The sequence below is a fragment of the Phacochoerus africanus genome, chromosome 2 (genome assembly GCF_016906955.1).
Source record: "Phacochoerus africanus isolate WHEZ1 chromosome 2, ROS_Pafr_v1, whole genome shotgun sequence".
In the NCBI taxonomy this organism is placed as follows: Eukaryota; Metazoa; Chordata; class Mammalia; order Artiodactyla; family Suidae; genus Phacochoerus; species Phacochoerus africanus.
Genome location: NC_062545.1, coordinates 188685932 through 188699569, shown reverse-complemented (window position 1 = coordinate 188699569; position 13638 = coordinate 188685932). Strand labels below are relative to the sequence as shown.

At 39.5% G+C, this 13638-nt stretch overlaps 1 protein-coding gene across 3 annotated transcripts in view; it reads left to right on the top strand.

Annotated features, from left to right (window-relative positions):
• Nucleotides 1-74: 74 nt before the first annotated feature.
• EXOC5 (exocyst complex component 5) overlaps nucleotides 75-13638 on the top strand; it is a 52678-nt gene continuing 39114 nt past the window's right edge. For all 3 annotated transcript variants that reach the window (XR_007133196.1, XR_007133195.1, XM_047767432.1), the window contains exons 1-3: nucleotides 75-350; nucleotides 11993-12087; nucleotides 12711-12858. Coding sequence is in view for 1 of the 3 variants with exons in the window: in XM_047767432.1 (XP_047623388.1) it covers nucleotides 324-350; nucleotides 11993-12087; nucleotides 12711-12858 (270 nt within the window). In the remaining 2 variants the exon portion in view is untranslated. The remainder of the gene's footprint in view (nucleotides 351-11992; nucleotides 12088-12710; nucleotides 12859-13638) is intronic.

Sequence of the window (13638 nt, the reverse complement as noted above, 5' to 3'; positions counted from 1 at the left end):
AGCCTCCGCGGCTTGCCCGCTGCTCACCTCCTCCCGGCCCCTCCCGACAGCCCCCCGGGCTCGCGCAGCTCCACTTCCGGCGTACGAGGCGGAGACAATGGGAGCGGCGCGGGCGGCGCCAGGAGGCCGCTGACAGGAGTCTGCGGCTTCGCTTCATGGCCGCAGTACGGCCCCGCCTGGGCTCTGAGCAGAGCAGGGCAGTCCGCGGCGGCCGGGAGCCGGAGCTGGCGACCCCAGCAGAAACCTGTGCCCGGCGCCGCTGAGGCGCAGTATGTGAAGAGGAGACGGCATCCACTGCGAGACGAGCCTCTCAGCCGGCCGGCATGGCCACGACGGCCGAGCTCTTCGAGGTGGGTCCCCCCGGCTCTTCAGGGAGTCGCAGGCCCGGGGTGCAGGCAGTGAGGTGGGTGGGCAGAGGATCAGGCGGTCGCCGCTGCCCGGGAGCAGCCCTCCGAAGGAAGGTGTGAATGCGAAGTGGTGGGGTGGCGGCTCTGGTGGCAGCGCGGGCGGAGCGTGGAATGGGGGAGGGGTGGCCTGGGGGTCGGGGTGGGGAGGTGGGCAGGGGAGCGAGCCCGAAGTCCCAACCCAGGAGGGTTGGCTTTGTCCACCCTGCTGGACGGCGGCTTCGCGGGTTTGGGCGAAGGAAGATGAGCTCGGCAGTCGGATGGGAAGGGCTGACTCAGGGCACGGGAAGAGGAGCGTGATCCAAGTCGGGCGAGCCCGATTGTAGGATCCCCGCGTAATAGTCTAGCTCCCGCCACCCACCCCCTTCAGATTGGGACTATTGGGGGTTTCTCGTGGTGGAGTAATGACTCCGTTAGCCGGTATTAGAAGTGGCACTCACAGGCCTGACAGTTTACCCTTCCTTTGAAAGGCTGTGGTATTTTTTAGGGCAATAAAGGCCTCCTAAATCCTTCCGACCGAAGGAAGGCAACACTAAGATTAACATTTGGGTTCAGGTCTTGAGGAATTGAAATGCACTATTAACGCCCCCCCCCCCCGCCCCGATCGCTAACTAGAGAATCCTTAACACCTGAGACAGTGATGCTAATTTGTTTCCTGGACCGTTTTCAGTCTCTAAAACTTAAAATTCAATTTAGGGAAATCCAATATTAGAAGCTGTGCTGTTTGAGAAAATAGAATAGAAAAATTGTAATGGGACCACCAAACGATGAAACGTATAAGGGATTCCTCTTGTGAAAGAAATGAAAACGGATGTGGAGGAACAGGAAGGAAGGACCCTTTTTGTGTGTGCTTGTGCTTCGTATTGAATAACAAAAGTGTAAGTAATAATTGAGGAGGCTGCAGCCGACAATAGAGAATATCTCCAGAAGTGAAAATTGGATCCTTTTTTTTTCCGCGTTCAAATTCAGCAGGTTTTGTTTTGTCGTTTTGTTTTTCTTTTTTGGCTTAAAATTTGAATGCCACAGTTTCTGTAACAACTGGCAATTTTTCATTGGTTAGTGTTAACTATATTTTGGGTTTCTGTCAGCTTTTGGATCCAAAACGCATTTGTTGAGGTATAATATATGCTGTTGTTATGATAAATTATGTTAAGATAGTATTTTGTGAGCGAAGGAGTATAATTATAAGAAAGAATTTGGAAATATTGTCTTTCTCTGATTTAAGTGTAAGGAAGTATACACTTTAATTTCTATTATTCCAGAATTGTGCTTATTGATTGACATAGGAGCATGGAGAAATTCTTTTTGCTAAAAGCTTTTACTCTGTGTTCTTGAGCAAGATATTAAGTAGTTCTGTAGTTCCTCGTTTTATTTTTCACATTTTTGTAAAGGTAGAAAAGGGTCTATGAAGTTGAAATCTTTAATTTGATGAATACATGACTAGCCAGCCATTGAAAGAAAACTGTTGTCTTGTCCTGCAGTAAATAAGTCATTAACCTTTGAGCTTATGAATACTGCTTGACATTACCAGTTGTGTTTTGGACCACATTATGTCTTAAAAAAAAAAATGTTTGACATGAGTCCATGTAACTTCCTTGAAAATATATTTGTTTTCTGCTCCCTACCCCTATGGAGGAAGGAGACAAGGTAGAGAAATATATATACTATATTTTGCTTTCTAGGCTCTTGCCATTTAGTATAAAGTAGTTAAACTAAATTAGGGTTTAAGTTAACTCAGTGACTCCAGTTAGGAGATAGCAGGTAATGTTTACTTACCAGAGATAATAGAGGCCCTGTGTCCAGAAGATTCATAGAGTGACCGTATGAATCTTAATGCATGTGACTTTCTCTTTCTTGATCAGATGTAGCTTGTTGCTTCATTGAAATTTAAAGCATATTATGTTAGTAACAATTATATGCTAATAGTTATGATTAAGAAATGTATTTATCTTTTCAGCCCTATCGTGGACTCTACTTCTAATAATTTTCATCCGTAAGTGAAAAGTTGGTCTCTTTGCTTAAGAGGGAGAAGGAAAAAAAAAACAAAAAACAAAAAACAAACTTAAGTCAAAGCAGTCACTTCCTGTTGCTGTTGTCTTAGGACCAAGGTTGTAGGACAAGTCAGGGGGTGTGCCTTTTGCTCTTTCTTCCCTTTCTTAGTCACAGCTGGGAAACTATGGAAAACAGAAGTCAGGATGTATTTAGTTTTATCTACTTAGTTTTATGCAGCCTGATTTTAATGCAGCAGTAAATCGAATTGTGCTTTCCTTTCTCCACATTGAAACCCTAAAAACCTCTTTTCTCAGCACTCTACCACTACTCTTAGTATTACTTCACTTCTGTGAAGGGGATGTGTGGGGATTTTATCCCCCATAATTCAGTTCATTTGTCCAACAGATGCTGACTGGGTGTCCTGGAATTCACTTTAATTCTGCTACTATCTGCTGGAATTAGCATCAGATCCCACAAGTTAAGGACTCATTCCCACAAGAATGCCCCCACTTCAGTTACCAGTTGCAGTCCAGGTTGTTACCTTTGCTTCTCACTGACCAGCTATAAATTGGAGGTTCTCATGACCACCACCCCCCTCCTGCCTTGGGGTTCAGTAATTTGCTAGAACAGCTCACAGAACTTGGGGAAACAGTTTACTAACTAGATTACTGATTTAATATCAAAAATACAAGTCAGAAACAACCAGATGGGAGAAACGCTTAAGGCAGGTTATGGGAAAGGAGTGCAGCAATTCCATATACTCCTTGGGTATGCCACCCATTCAGCACCTTGGTGTGTTCAGCAACCTGGAAGTTCTCTGAACCTCACATTTTAGGGATTTTTATGGAGGTCTCATCACATAGGGATAATCAATTATTAACTCAATCTCTAACCCTTCTCCTTTTCCCATCATAGTATAGGGGATGGAGCTGAAAGTTCCAAGCTTCTAATCATGCTTGATCTTTCTGGTGACCAGCCCCCATTCAGAAGCCCACTGAGTTACTTCAGTAGAACAAAAGATGCTCCTATCACCCAGGAGATTCCAAGGGATTTAGGAGTTCTGTGTAAGCCACTCCCATCAACCTCACCACTCAGGAAATTACAAGAGTTTTAGAAGGTCTGTGTCTGGAGCCAGGGGTGAAGATCAAACACCGAAACAAAAGATGCTCCTAGCATGCTTGTTGCTGAGTCCCTTAGTTATCTCGTATGTACTTTATCTTTCCACCTTTCCACTGGATAGAATAAATACCATTTTGCTAGCTTGAAACAGAGTAAAACATTTGTAGTGCTTTTCAAAAGAATCAATGTTCAATAAATGTAATTCCTTCAAGTTTACCATGCCATACAGAGAGTCTCATGAGAATCAAATCAAATGTGGCTAAAAAGGACAAGCCAAATGTAGTGAAATTCATTTATTTCCAGTGCCAGAATTGCATAAAGCACATATTTGATTTGTTAGGATCTCGTATTTATAGCACCATAGAATGCCTGTGTTTTTTTGTTTGTTTTGTTTTGTATTTTTTTAGGAATGCACCCACAGCATATGGAGGTTCTCAGGCTAGGGATCAAATTGGAGCTATCGCTGCCAACCTACGCCACAGCAATGGCAATGCCGGATCCTTAACCCATTGAGTAAGGCCAGGGGTCGAACCTGCAACCTCATGGTTCCTAGAAGGATTCATTTCTGCTGTGCCATGACGGGAACTCCAGAATGTCTGTTCTTTATTTCTGGAGTGGAAGTTAATAGTCTTGCCTGTTTGGTTTTGGATGCATGGGGCAAGTTTTTTTTTTTTTTTGGCTGCACTTGTGGCCCATGGAAGTTCCTGGGCCAGGGATTGAATCCATACCACATAGCAACCTGAGCTGCTGCAGTGACAGTGCTGGATCCTTAACCTGCTGAGCCACAAGAGAACTCCAGGCAAGTCTTGATTTTCAGGATCCTCTGTGGGAGATTTGGCCATGGCCCTAATAACAAGTGTTTGATTTATTGTGGCATGTGCAACATTATTCTGTTGACCACAGCTGGAAATCAAGAGAAATGTATGACAAATCCTGCCCTTGCCAGTGTGGAAAAGAGTGAAACTTACAAAAGTTACCAAAACATAATAAATGAAAATGGCAGTGCTATATTTTTCTGTGTGGGACTTGAATTTTTAAGCCTCATGGGGTTAAGAGTGAAGAAATCAGTGGAAATCATGTAGGGAAAGAAACCTTAAAGGAGGAAATGGTCTTTGAATAATTATATAAATGTGATTGAATTATTGGAGAAGGAGTATCCTTGTGGGGTGAATTACCTGGTGACAGGAGTAACATGGATTTGAAGAGAAGACTAGTATAGGCTGGTGGAAGTGTACCTGTTCATTTTTAGGTGCAAAGAAATTTGTTTAAGTAGTATAATATAAGAACTTAAAAGACTTAATACTAAGAGCGTGAACTTCAGAGTTTTAGGAATTAGGAATTGCTTAGGGAAGTTTCTGACTAAAAGGGAACAGCGTTTTAATGATTAGTTTGGCAGTGGTATGCATAATGAACTTAACAAAAGCACCATATATATTACAGGTTTTAGGACCTATTAGTTGGTGTAACAGAACATAGAAATACTTTTCTTTGAAATCCTCTGAGCCTTTTTTCTTTTTTTTTTTTAATCCAGGCTAGGGGAAAATATAGTTTCTTCAAGTTTATGGGTGGCTGTAACATTTTATTGGATCTATTTTTTGGAACGGTACTATAAGAAAATGTAAAAGTTTGGTTGGATTTTCTCAAGGAAAAAAATGTTAAATTAGGGATTTATGTTCCTGCACAAGAGCTTGAGATCTTAAGTTTTAATAGAAAATGACCACAGATCCCATGTTTTATTACAATAGGTAGCGTTTGTAAAGACTATGAAATTGGTTTAACAGATCAGCCCAGTAATGGAATTATGTAAAGTTGAACTTAATGTAATATCCTAGCCTGGAATGCATGCTTAGTTTTTTGTTTTTGTTTTGCTCATTTTTGCTCTTAATTACTATAGAAAGATAGAGGTTAGGATGTCCCTTTGTCAGGTTTGTGAAATTCTAAAAGAATTTTGGGGTAATTGTTTATAGGTGTCTTTGAGAATTCTATTAGGAAGACTTGGTCATTTGGAAATCTTATAATTTGTTAATCTTTTTCTGATTGTAACTGTCTTTGCAGCAGTGTTAAGTATTAGAAAAATTAGTTATTAGGATTTATTTGGTTTAATCAGCAGAAAAGGTTTTTTGTTTTTTGCTTTTTTGAAACTTCTTTTCCATAGGAGTCAGGAGCTGATTTATCTTAAACTCTTGTGATAATTTATTTGCTTCTGAGGATAAAACCTTCATTTTGTTTCCAGGACACTATTTTCTCCTAATTTTTCCTTCTCATTTACTGGTCTCTCCTACTTTGTCCCTTTTGTTAGATCTCGTTCCTCCTCATCTCCAAATGTTGGCATGCCCTTCACCTTAGATGATCTCATTCAGTTTTGAGGTTTTAAACAACTATAAAATTATATCTAGTGCCAGTTTCTTCCTTGTAATACAAACTTATTTTTCTATGTGCTCTACATTTTCACTTTCATGTCTAATAGCCTTCTTGAACACAGTGTATGCAGAAGAGAGTTTTTGTGTCCCCATTCCCTTTTCCATCTCCTTCCCCAGTGTCAGTAAATGGTACCACTCACCATTCACACACTTTTCAGGATGCAAAATCTATGAGTAATCATGATTTCCTTTTAAAATTTCTCCCTACATCCAGTTTATCAGCACTTTGTACGAGTTTATCCTCTAACATTTCATGAACCTGACTATATCATAGTATCTCCTCCACTGCCACTTTCATCTGAGTCAATAGCATCTCTTGACTAGACTACTACAGTTGCAATTTTTCTCAGAGTAGTAGACTTTGAGACAGACTTTAGTGTGCAGAATATTTATTAGGAAGAACCCTTGGGCTGAATATATGTGAAAGGGCAGGATAAAGAAGCAGGTTTGGGCCTAAGCAGTGCAGTGCAGGCCCAGTGCAGTGGTGATGGCCCCTATGGGAAGTTCTGGAACTAAAATGACCTGTCAAAGTTGTCCTACTTTTTACCAAAGTGTTCAGGCCTTTATATGCCCATCTTAGTGAGTGGGTATAGACTACACTGGGAAAAGTATGATATTGAGTGAAGTGGCTCTCTGTAGTTAAGGGAATCCCTGAAAATACTGCCAGGTGAAAGCTCTGTGCTGACAGCACCTCTGGCAGCTACTGCAAGTTTCCTTCTTGAAGGGAGATCTGGATGACACATCGCTGTGTCCACCACAGCTCACCCCTGTGCCACTAGACCCTGTGTCTTCATACATATTTGGGGAGTAGCTCCTCCAGCACTCCATTTGGGGTTCTTTTCCTGGAGTAAAATTAGAAGGTGGTTAGTGGGATGGATGAACTACAGCCCCTTGCAACCTGTACATGGTCTCAGGTTGCAACTGATACTTACTGTTTCCTTTCTATGCTCTCCATTCTAACTCGCTCTTGGGGCTCTAACCAGTTACCATACCTTACTCTTCTTAGGCCAGAATTGCTACACCTATCTGTGTACTTTCAGACTTGGTCAAGGGAATATCACAAGATCCAACAAGGAGATCTGTGTGTCAGACATATTATTCTCTTCACCCACTGTGTAGTAGCAGCCCTGCCTTCTAATGATAATGTTAAGTTACCCTGCCAGATTGTCACTCCTCTTCTTGCTTTTTATTCCCTGGATATATATAGCCAACTGCCCAAGCAGCACTTATAGTTTACTAGGACTTTTATTATTTTCTGAGACAAAATATTCCCGTTTTGGAGATCAAGACCTTTAACCTTGTAGACCTTAGAATTATAGGAATAGCAAGAACAAATTGGGAGTCATGATAAGTAGGGCCACTTCTGCTTTTACTCCATGTTCCCAGGCTCATGTGTTTTTCCTTTTGGGAACCCAGCATCATATAAAGGTTTTTAATTCAGAATGTATACTGCATCTTTGTGGTTAGTGCTCTATCTTTATAGAGTATTGTCTCTGAACTGGTACTTCAGCTATACCTTCAGTAGGCTCTTCCAGTGCTCTATAAGACTGGCAGGTTCTGGATGGTATGGTTTGTGATATGGCCCATGATTACAACCTTTGCTGTAAAATGGGTTCTCTTGGTCTGATGTGTGATACATGGAATCCTGTGCCAAAGGAACAAACACTTCCTCTGAGGAGAGGCAAATTCAGTTTGGAATGTTTCTGTTCCCGTTAGAATGAATTACTCTTCTAGCATAGAAAGGGCCCATGTAGTCAGCTTGCTACTACATGGCTGATTAGTCAGCTTGAAGGATGGGACTGTTTTGGGGTCTCAGAGCTGATCTCTGTCACTCAAGCTAGGTATTTGGCTTTGAAGTCGTAGATCAGCCTTGGTAATCAGGACCTCATGCTGTTGGGGCCATGGTATCTTTGTACTGTGTTCTCTTTGTTCTTGAGTCCAGTATGCTAATGCAGAAGCAGGCTGATGTCAGCTGGCAGAGTTATCTTATCTACTTAGTTGTTTATTTCTTCTTCAGTGGTATATGTCTTCTTGTGGATGTTAACATGTACTAAGATCTTCATACTTCATGCTAACTCTTATGTATCCATTCACATGCCTTTACCCCAGCCTTCCCTCTTCTCTTTCTTCCAGTCTTTCTCCTCTAATAGCCAGGCCCTTTGCCACTGTCTGTGAGTCCATATTTATTCTAACCTCAGGTCAGTTTTCTTTCCACCTAAGAGGATGACCAGGTGTATTTCTGAAAGCTTTGCCTTTTGGAAGGATTTTTTTTTTTCCTTGCTGCTGAGTTTCAAGGCCACTGCAAAGTGAGGTTATAATTGCAGCTGCTGTCCTCATTCATTTCACACCCATATAGCCAAATGCCCAAGCAGCACTTGTAGTTATAGTTTACTGGGTGCTTAGCTAACTCTTCATGAACCAAGCTCATGCTTTTCCCTTCTCTGTCAGCTGGTTGTGAGAGAGTCCCCATAGGGCCATACATGTGAATTGAGGGAAGAATGCTAGTGCAAAAGTAGTGGAAGACGGGAGTATGGGCTACCTACTTATGCAGTTTGCGTTCTGGCCGTGTACAGGTTTGATCCTTATGATGAATAGTTTCTGGGTCCACTTGACATAATGACTTGGGGAGTCTTTTAGAACCCACCTGATGTTATATAGTTCTGGATGCTGGTCATTTTGTGTGCTCTGGTAGGTGTACTGTCTCTGCCAGGGTCCAGTAGCACACCAGGAGTCATCTCTTAAAAGATGTATACTTCTTTGCTACAGATGGCATGATATTGCTTCACAGTCCAGGGATCTGTGTTGTGATTATCTCACTAGGGCTTCCATATGACACTGATTCTTGTCATTTATTACTTTAATACTTAAGTGTGACACTGGTTTCTTTAAAGTTATAGGGTTTCCTAGGCTGTATTGCCTTTACTTCCATAGAGTTCTTTCCTGCTTTTGTGTCAACTGATGTATGTGCCAGAGTGGGTATGGAATATATTGCCTCCATAACCTGAAAAGGCCTGCCAGGCATGTGTCCTTCTTTCTGGTGGGAGGTGTAAGGTACCATAGTTTGTCTTTTACTTTGAATGAGATGTCTCAGCCTCCCTTCACTACCTTAAGATTTTTACTGATTCACTCTGCCCTTGAATCTTTGTAGAGTATATGTCTCAGTCTCTGGAGCATATGTCTTACCAAGCCTGTTCAATGTGCTAGCCAATTCTTGTACATTTGGCCCAGTTAGCATGATGTCAATTTGTATGATGGATCAGTAAGAAATTCTGCAGAATGTCCACATGGTACAGATCATGTTATAAAAGAGGGCAGGAGAGTTCACACAGCCTTGAAGAAAAACTAAATGTATATACCATTGTCAGTTCTGTGTGACCATGAACCATCTCATCCTCTTTGCTGACAGGGATAGAAAAGAATGTATCTGCCAAATCATTGGCCATGTAGCATGAACTTGGAAGATACTACATGTGGTATGTGATACTTGCAACTGGGGCTACTTTTTGGTTGGATTATTGAGGTAGTCTGTATATGTGATCCTTGTAATCTAGTCCCTGCTTACTTTTCAGTTCCTTAATGGGTTAAACTCTGTCTTCTTTTTTTCTAGTGGTCTGGAAAACTATTCTGTTTTTGTCTGGCTGACTTTTCTTGTCTCAGCTAAAGTGTATATCCTCAGAAAGTTAGACTGTTGCAGTACTCATTTTTTTTTGCCAATCTTCTTCCATTCTTTATAATCTTCCCATTGTCTCTTGTTGCTGTAATGTATTTTTAGAGCATTCAGAACTTTTCTTTCTCTAAGATTTATCATAATTATAATTAGTTGTTGCTGTAATTACTTGTTCAGTGTTTGCATCCTTACCTTGAACATCATTTCAGTGAGGCCTTTTAGGGACCTGTGTATTGAATTCATAAATGTATTCTTAGTCCCTACTGCAGTGCCTGGCAGAGACTAAGTTGCTGAACTAAGGAACATCCCATTTCTATCTCTCAACTACCTATTGAGTTAACAACTCACTTAGCAATGTTAAAACTGAAATTTGTTTAAATTTACTTAACACATACTATTGTGTTCTTTATATATTTTTCCCTTTTCAGGCTATGAGTTTCTCAAGGATGCAGCTTTTATTTCATATATCTTTTTTTTTTTTTTTAATTCCAAAGCTTAATAGATTGCTTGGTACTGGAAATTTTATTATTCAGTGAATGTTTATCAGTGAATTTTTTTTTTGTCACATCTGTGGCATGCAGAAGTTCCTGGGCCAGGGATCAAACCCTGGCCATAGCAGTGACAATGCCAGATCCTTAATCTGCTGAGCTACTAGGGAATTCCAATGAAAAAAAAAATTTTTTTAATTAAAGTATAGTTGATTTACAGTATTGTGCTAATTTATGCCATACAGCATAGTGACCCAGTCATATGTGTGTGTGTGTATGTGTGTATCCTTTTTTTCATGTCATCCCCTATCATGTTCTATCCTAAGCAATTGGACATAGTTCTCTGTGCTATACGGCAGGAACTCATTGCCCATCGATTCTAAATGTAATAGTTTGCATCTGCTAACCCCAAACTGAAAATATATTTTTAAAGCGTGATTAACAAATGGAAAATTTTACACATAAAAATTCAAACTGGAATTACCAGCAGACGATACCAGTTTAAGTTACATGCTAAGTGGGAAGCAATATATGCTATCTATTTGCATGAAAGAGGGTAGTATGAAATATAGGTAAATCAGTGTGTGTTAGTCTAAAAAATGCATTGTCAGCTGATAGTGAACATATAAATGTTTATTTCCTGATTGGGCCTTTTACTCTTTTTTTGGAAAATTTTTCTTTTTCTTTTTTTAAAGCTGCACTTCCAGTGAATGAAGGGCAATTCTGGGGTCACAGCCACAGCAACGCCAGATCCAAGCTGCATCTGTTACACCACAGCTTGCAGCAATGCCTGCAATGCCGGATCCTTAACCCACTGAGTGAAGCCAAGGATCAGCATCCTCATGGGTACTATGTCAGGTTCTTAACCCACTGAGCCGCAGTGAGAACTCCCTGAAATACACTTTTTTTTTTAATAAGTTTTTTTTGCTGCGAAAATTTTATCCTGCTTTATAAAAATCGGATATTTTATGTGAGCAGTTTTTCTCATTTCATTAAAAAAATTTACAGTATGACTTTAATAGGAACATATTGCTTTTTATCCTGTAAGTTTACTGTAATTTTTCAGTAATGTTTTATTGAATATTTATGTGAGTAATTTTTCAGTGTTCTACAAAATACAGAAATTTTGTGTGCTCATAACTGCTTTTCCTTTAGGTTTTTTTTTTTTTTTTTTTGCTTGTTACAGCCACACCCACAGCACATGGAGGTTCCCAGGCTAGGGGTCAAATTGGAGCTATAGCTACCAGCCACAGCAACATCAGATTTGAGTCATGTCTGTGACCTACACGGTAGCTCACAGCAACACTATAACCCACTGATTAAGGCCAGGGATTGAACTCGCAACCTCATGGTTCCTGATCTGATTCCTTTCCGTTGCACCATGATGGGAACTCCTCCTTTAGAATTTTAAAAGTAGATTTATTTACTGGGTTAAAAGGAATGAGATTTGTAGTGTTTTTAAATATTACTAAAATTTTACCTAGGGTCCTCCAAAAATATTGTACCTGTTTCTAACAATGAGAGTATGAATTTTAGTGTACCCTTTCCTGTATTGCATATCATAATTAAGGGGGGGAGTGATAACCTGACTTTATTTGATTACTAGTAAGGCTGTATATATTTCAGGTTTCTTGGCCATTTATAGTTCTTCTATGAATTTGTTTCCTTTGCTCATTTTTCCATTGAGATGTTCCTGCTCATAGTATTGCTTTAATATTTTAATAGTTGAATTTTCATTAAGTACTTTGTTGAAGATTTTTTAATTGAAAAAACTGTACATTTTAATAATATAAATGTATTATTAGTAATTTAATTTCAAGTTCTCACCTGTTATTCATTTTTGTAAGTAGTATTAAGTTATTGCTTATGAAGCTTTTTAAAAACTTTTATTTTGTAAACTAGGAGCCTTTTGTGGCAGATGAGTATATTGAACGTCTTGTATGGAGAACTCCAGGAGGAGGCTCCAGAGGGGGACCTGAAGCTTTTGATCCTAAAAGGTGAAGTAAAAAATTTTTTTTCATAGACCTAGTCTAGTACAAATTTATGTTTGGAATAGAGGTGACTTGGAATTCTTTTCAGCATTTATGTAAAGAGAGTTAACAGCTGGCTAATAAAAAGAAGAAGTGTTAGGGGTTTGTGATTTATTATGTTCTTTTTATATTTCTTTTATTTTAGAGAAGGACTTTAAGTGATATGGGGGAAAGAATTTTATTGTGTTATAAGAATTTAATATTTTCTCCAAATGGTAATAAATTAGAAAAGGTTGGCTATGTCTCTAAAATAAAACATCTTGAATATTTTGTTTTAAATAGTTTTAAATTGGGGGAATAGAAGTTCACCATACCCTGGATGCACAGTATTATTTGTATATAGTACATATTACCTTTTTGACTATTTCTATAAAATTGGTTTCTATTCTGGGGGTTAAGGGAGATTCCCCATGAGGTTTCATTTATGTCAGAGATAATCCCTAGCAGAGATAATCCCTAATAAATTAACATGTTTATCCCTACCTCGAGGAATGCTCATTAGTACTTTATTTACAATTATAAATGAACTGGTCATTTGCTAGTAATCAATGATAGATGGATTGATACATATTCTAATTTTCCTTTGTTAGATTATTAGAAGAATTTGTAAATCATATTCAGGAACTCCAGATAATGGATGAAAGGATTCAAAGGAAAGTAGAGAAACTAGAGCAACAGTGTCAGAAAGAAGCTAAAGAATTTGCCAAGAAGGTACAAGAGCTCCAGAAAAGCAATCAGGTAAACATTTAACTAAATATGAATAGTTTATACAGGCTATAACATCTTTATTTCCTTTCAGTTTTAGGTTTTTTAAAAAGTCCAATCAAATGATAGTAATTGTTAAGGTTTCTTTATACTGTTCCCATCTCATGGGGTAAAGTGTTAATGAGTTATTAGGCGCTCTTGGTACACTTGCTTGCTACTGAGTGTTGGTTTGGGAATCACAGTACTCCCTTCTTAAGATGTGGTGGTATCCAGTACAGTGTGGTCCTTGCTTCCTCTCTAATAATGCAAACTTTTAAGAATGACACTTCACCAGACCTGTATTTTTAGGAGCTCATGATTAGTTTGGATAATTAGGTAGTCATTTGAATTCTTATTTAATCATAAAGCACCAGATCAACTACTGCCTGGGTCAGCTTTTTTCCTAGAGGAAACCTGGTCTGCAAGTTTCACAAGTTATGTTCCCTAATGAGAATTCGGTTATAACTGGGACGTGCATATGCAGAACTCTTCCTCAGTCCATTTTGGGGTAGAACTAGATTACTAGACTTACTGTGGGGTAAGTAGGCCATGCTTCTTAGCCATTTTTAGGCCCTAGACTTAATCTGGAACCTCTTAACCTCTTTCGCAGCCTGAGCCTTAAGTGGAACTTGATTGCCCTTTATAACTGTAGTTAGAAGAGCATTTTTATCATCCTTCCAGAGGCTGTTTGTTCTTTAGTCTTAGGGATTAGCAAGCTGACTTCTGCTCAGATTTCATGTATTCAGATTCTTTCACTTAAGTATTTATGGTGGT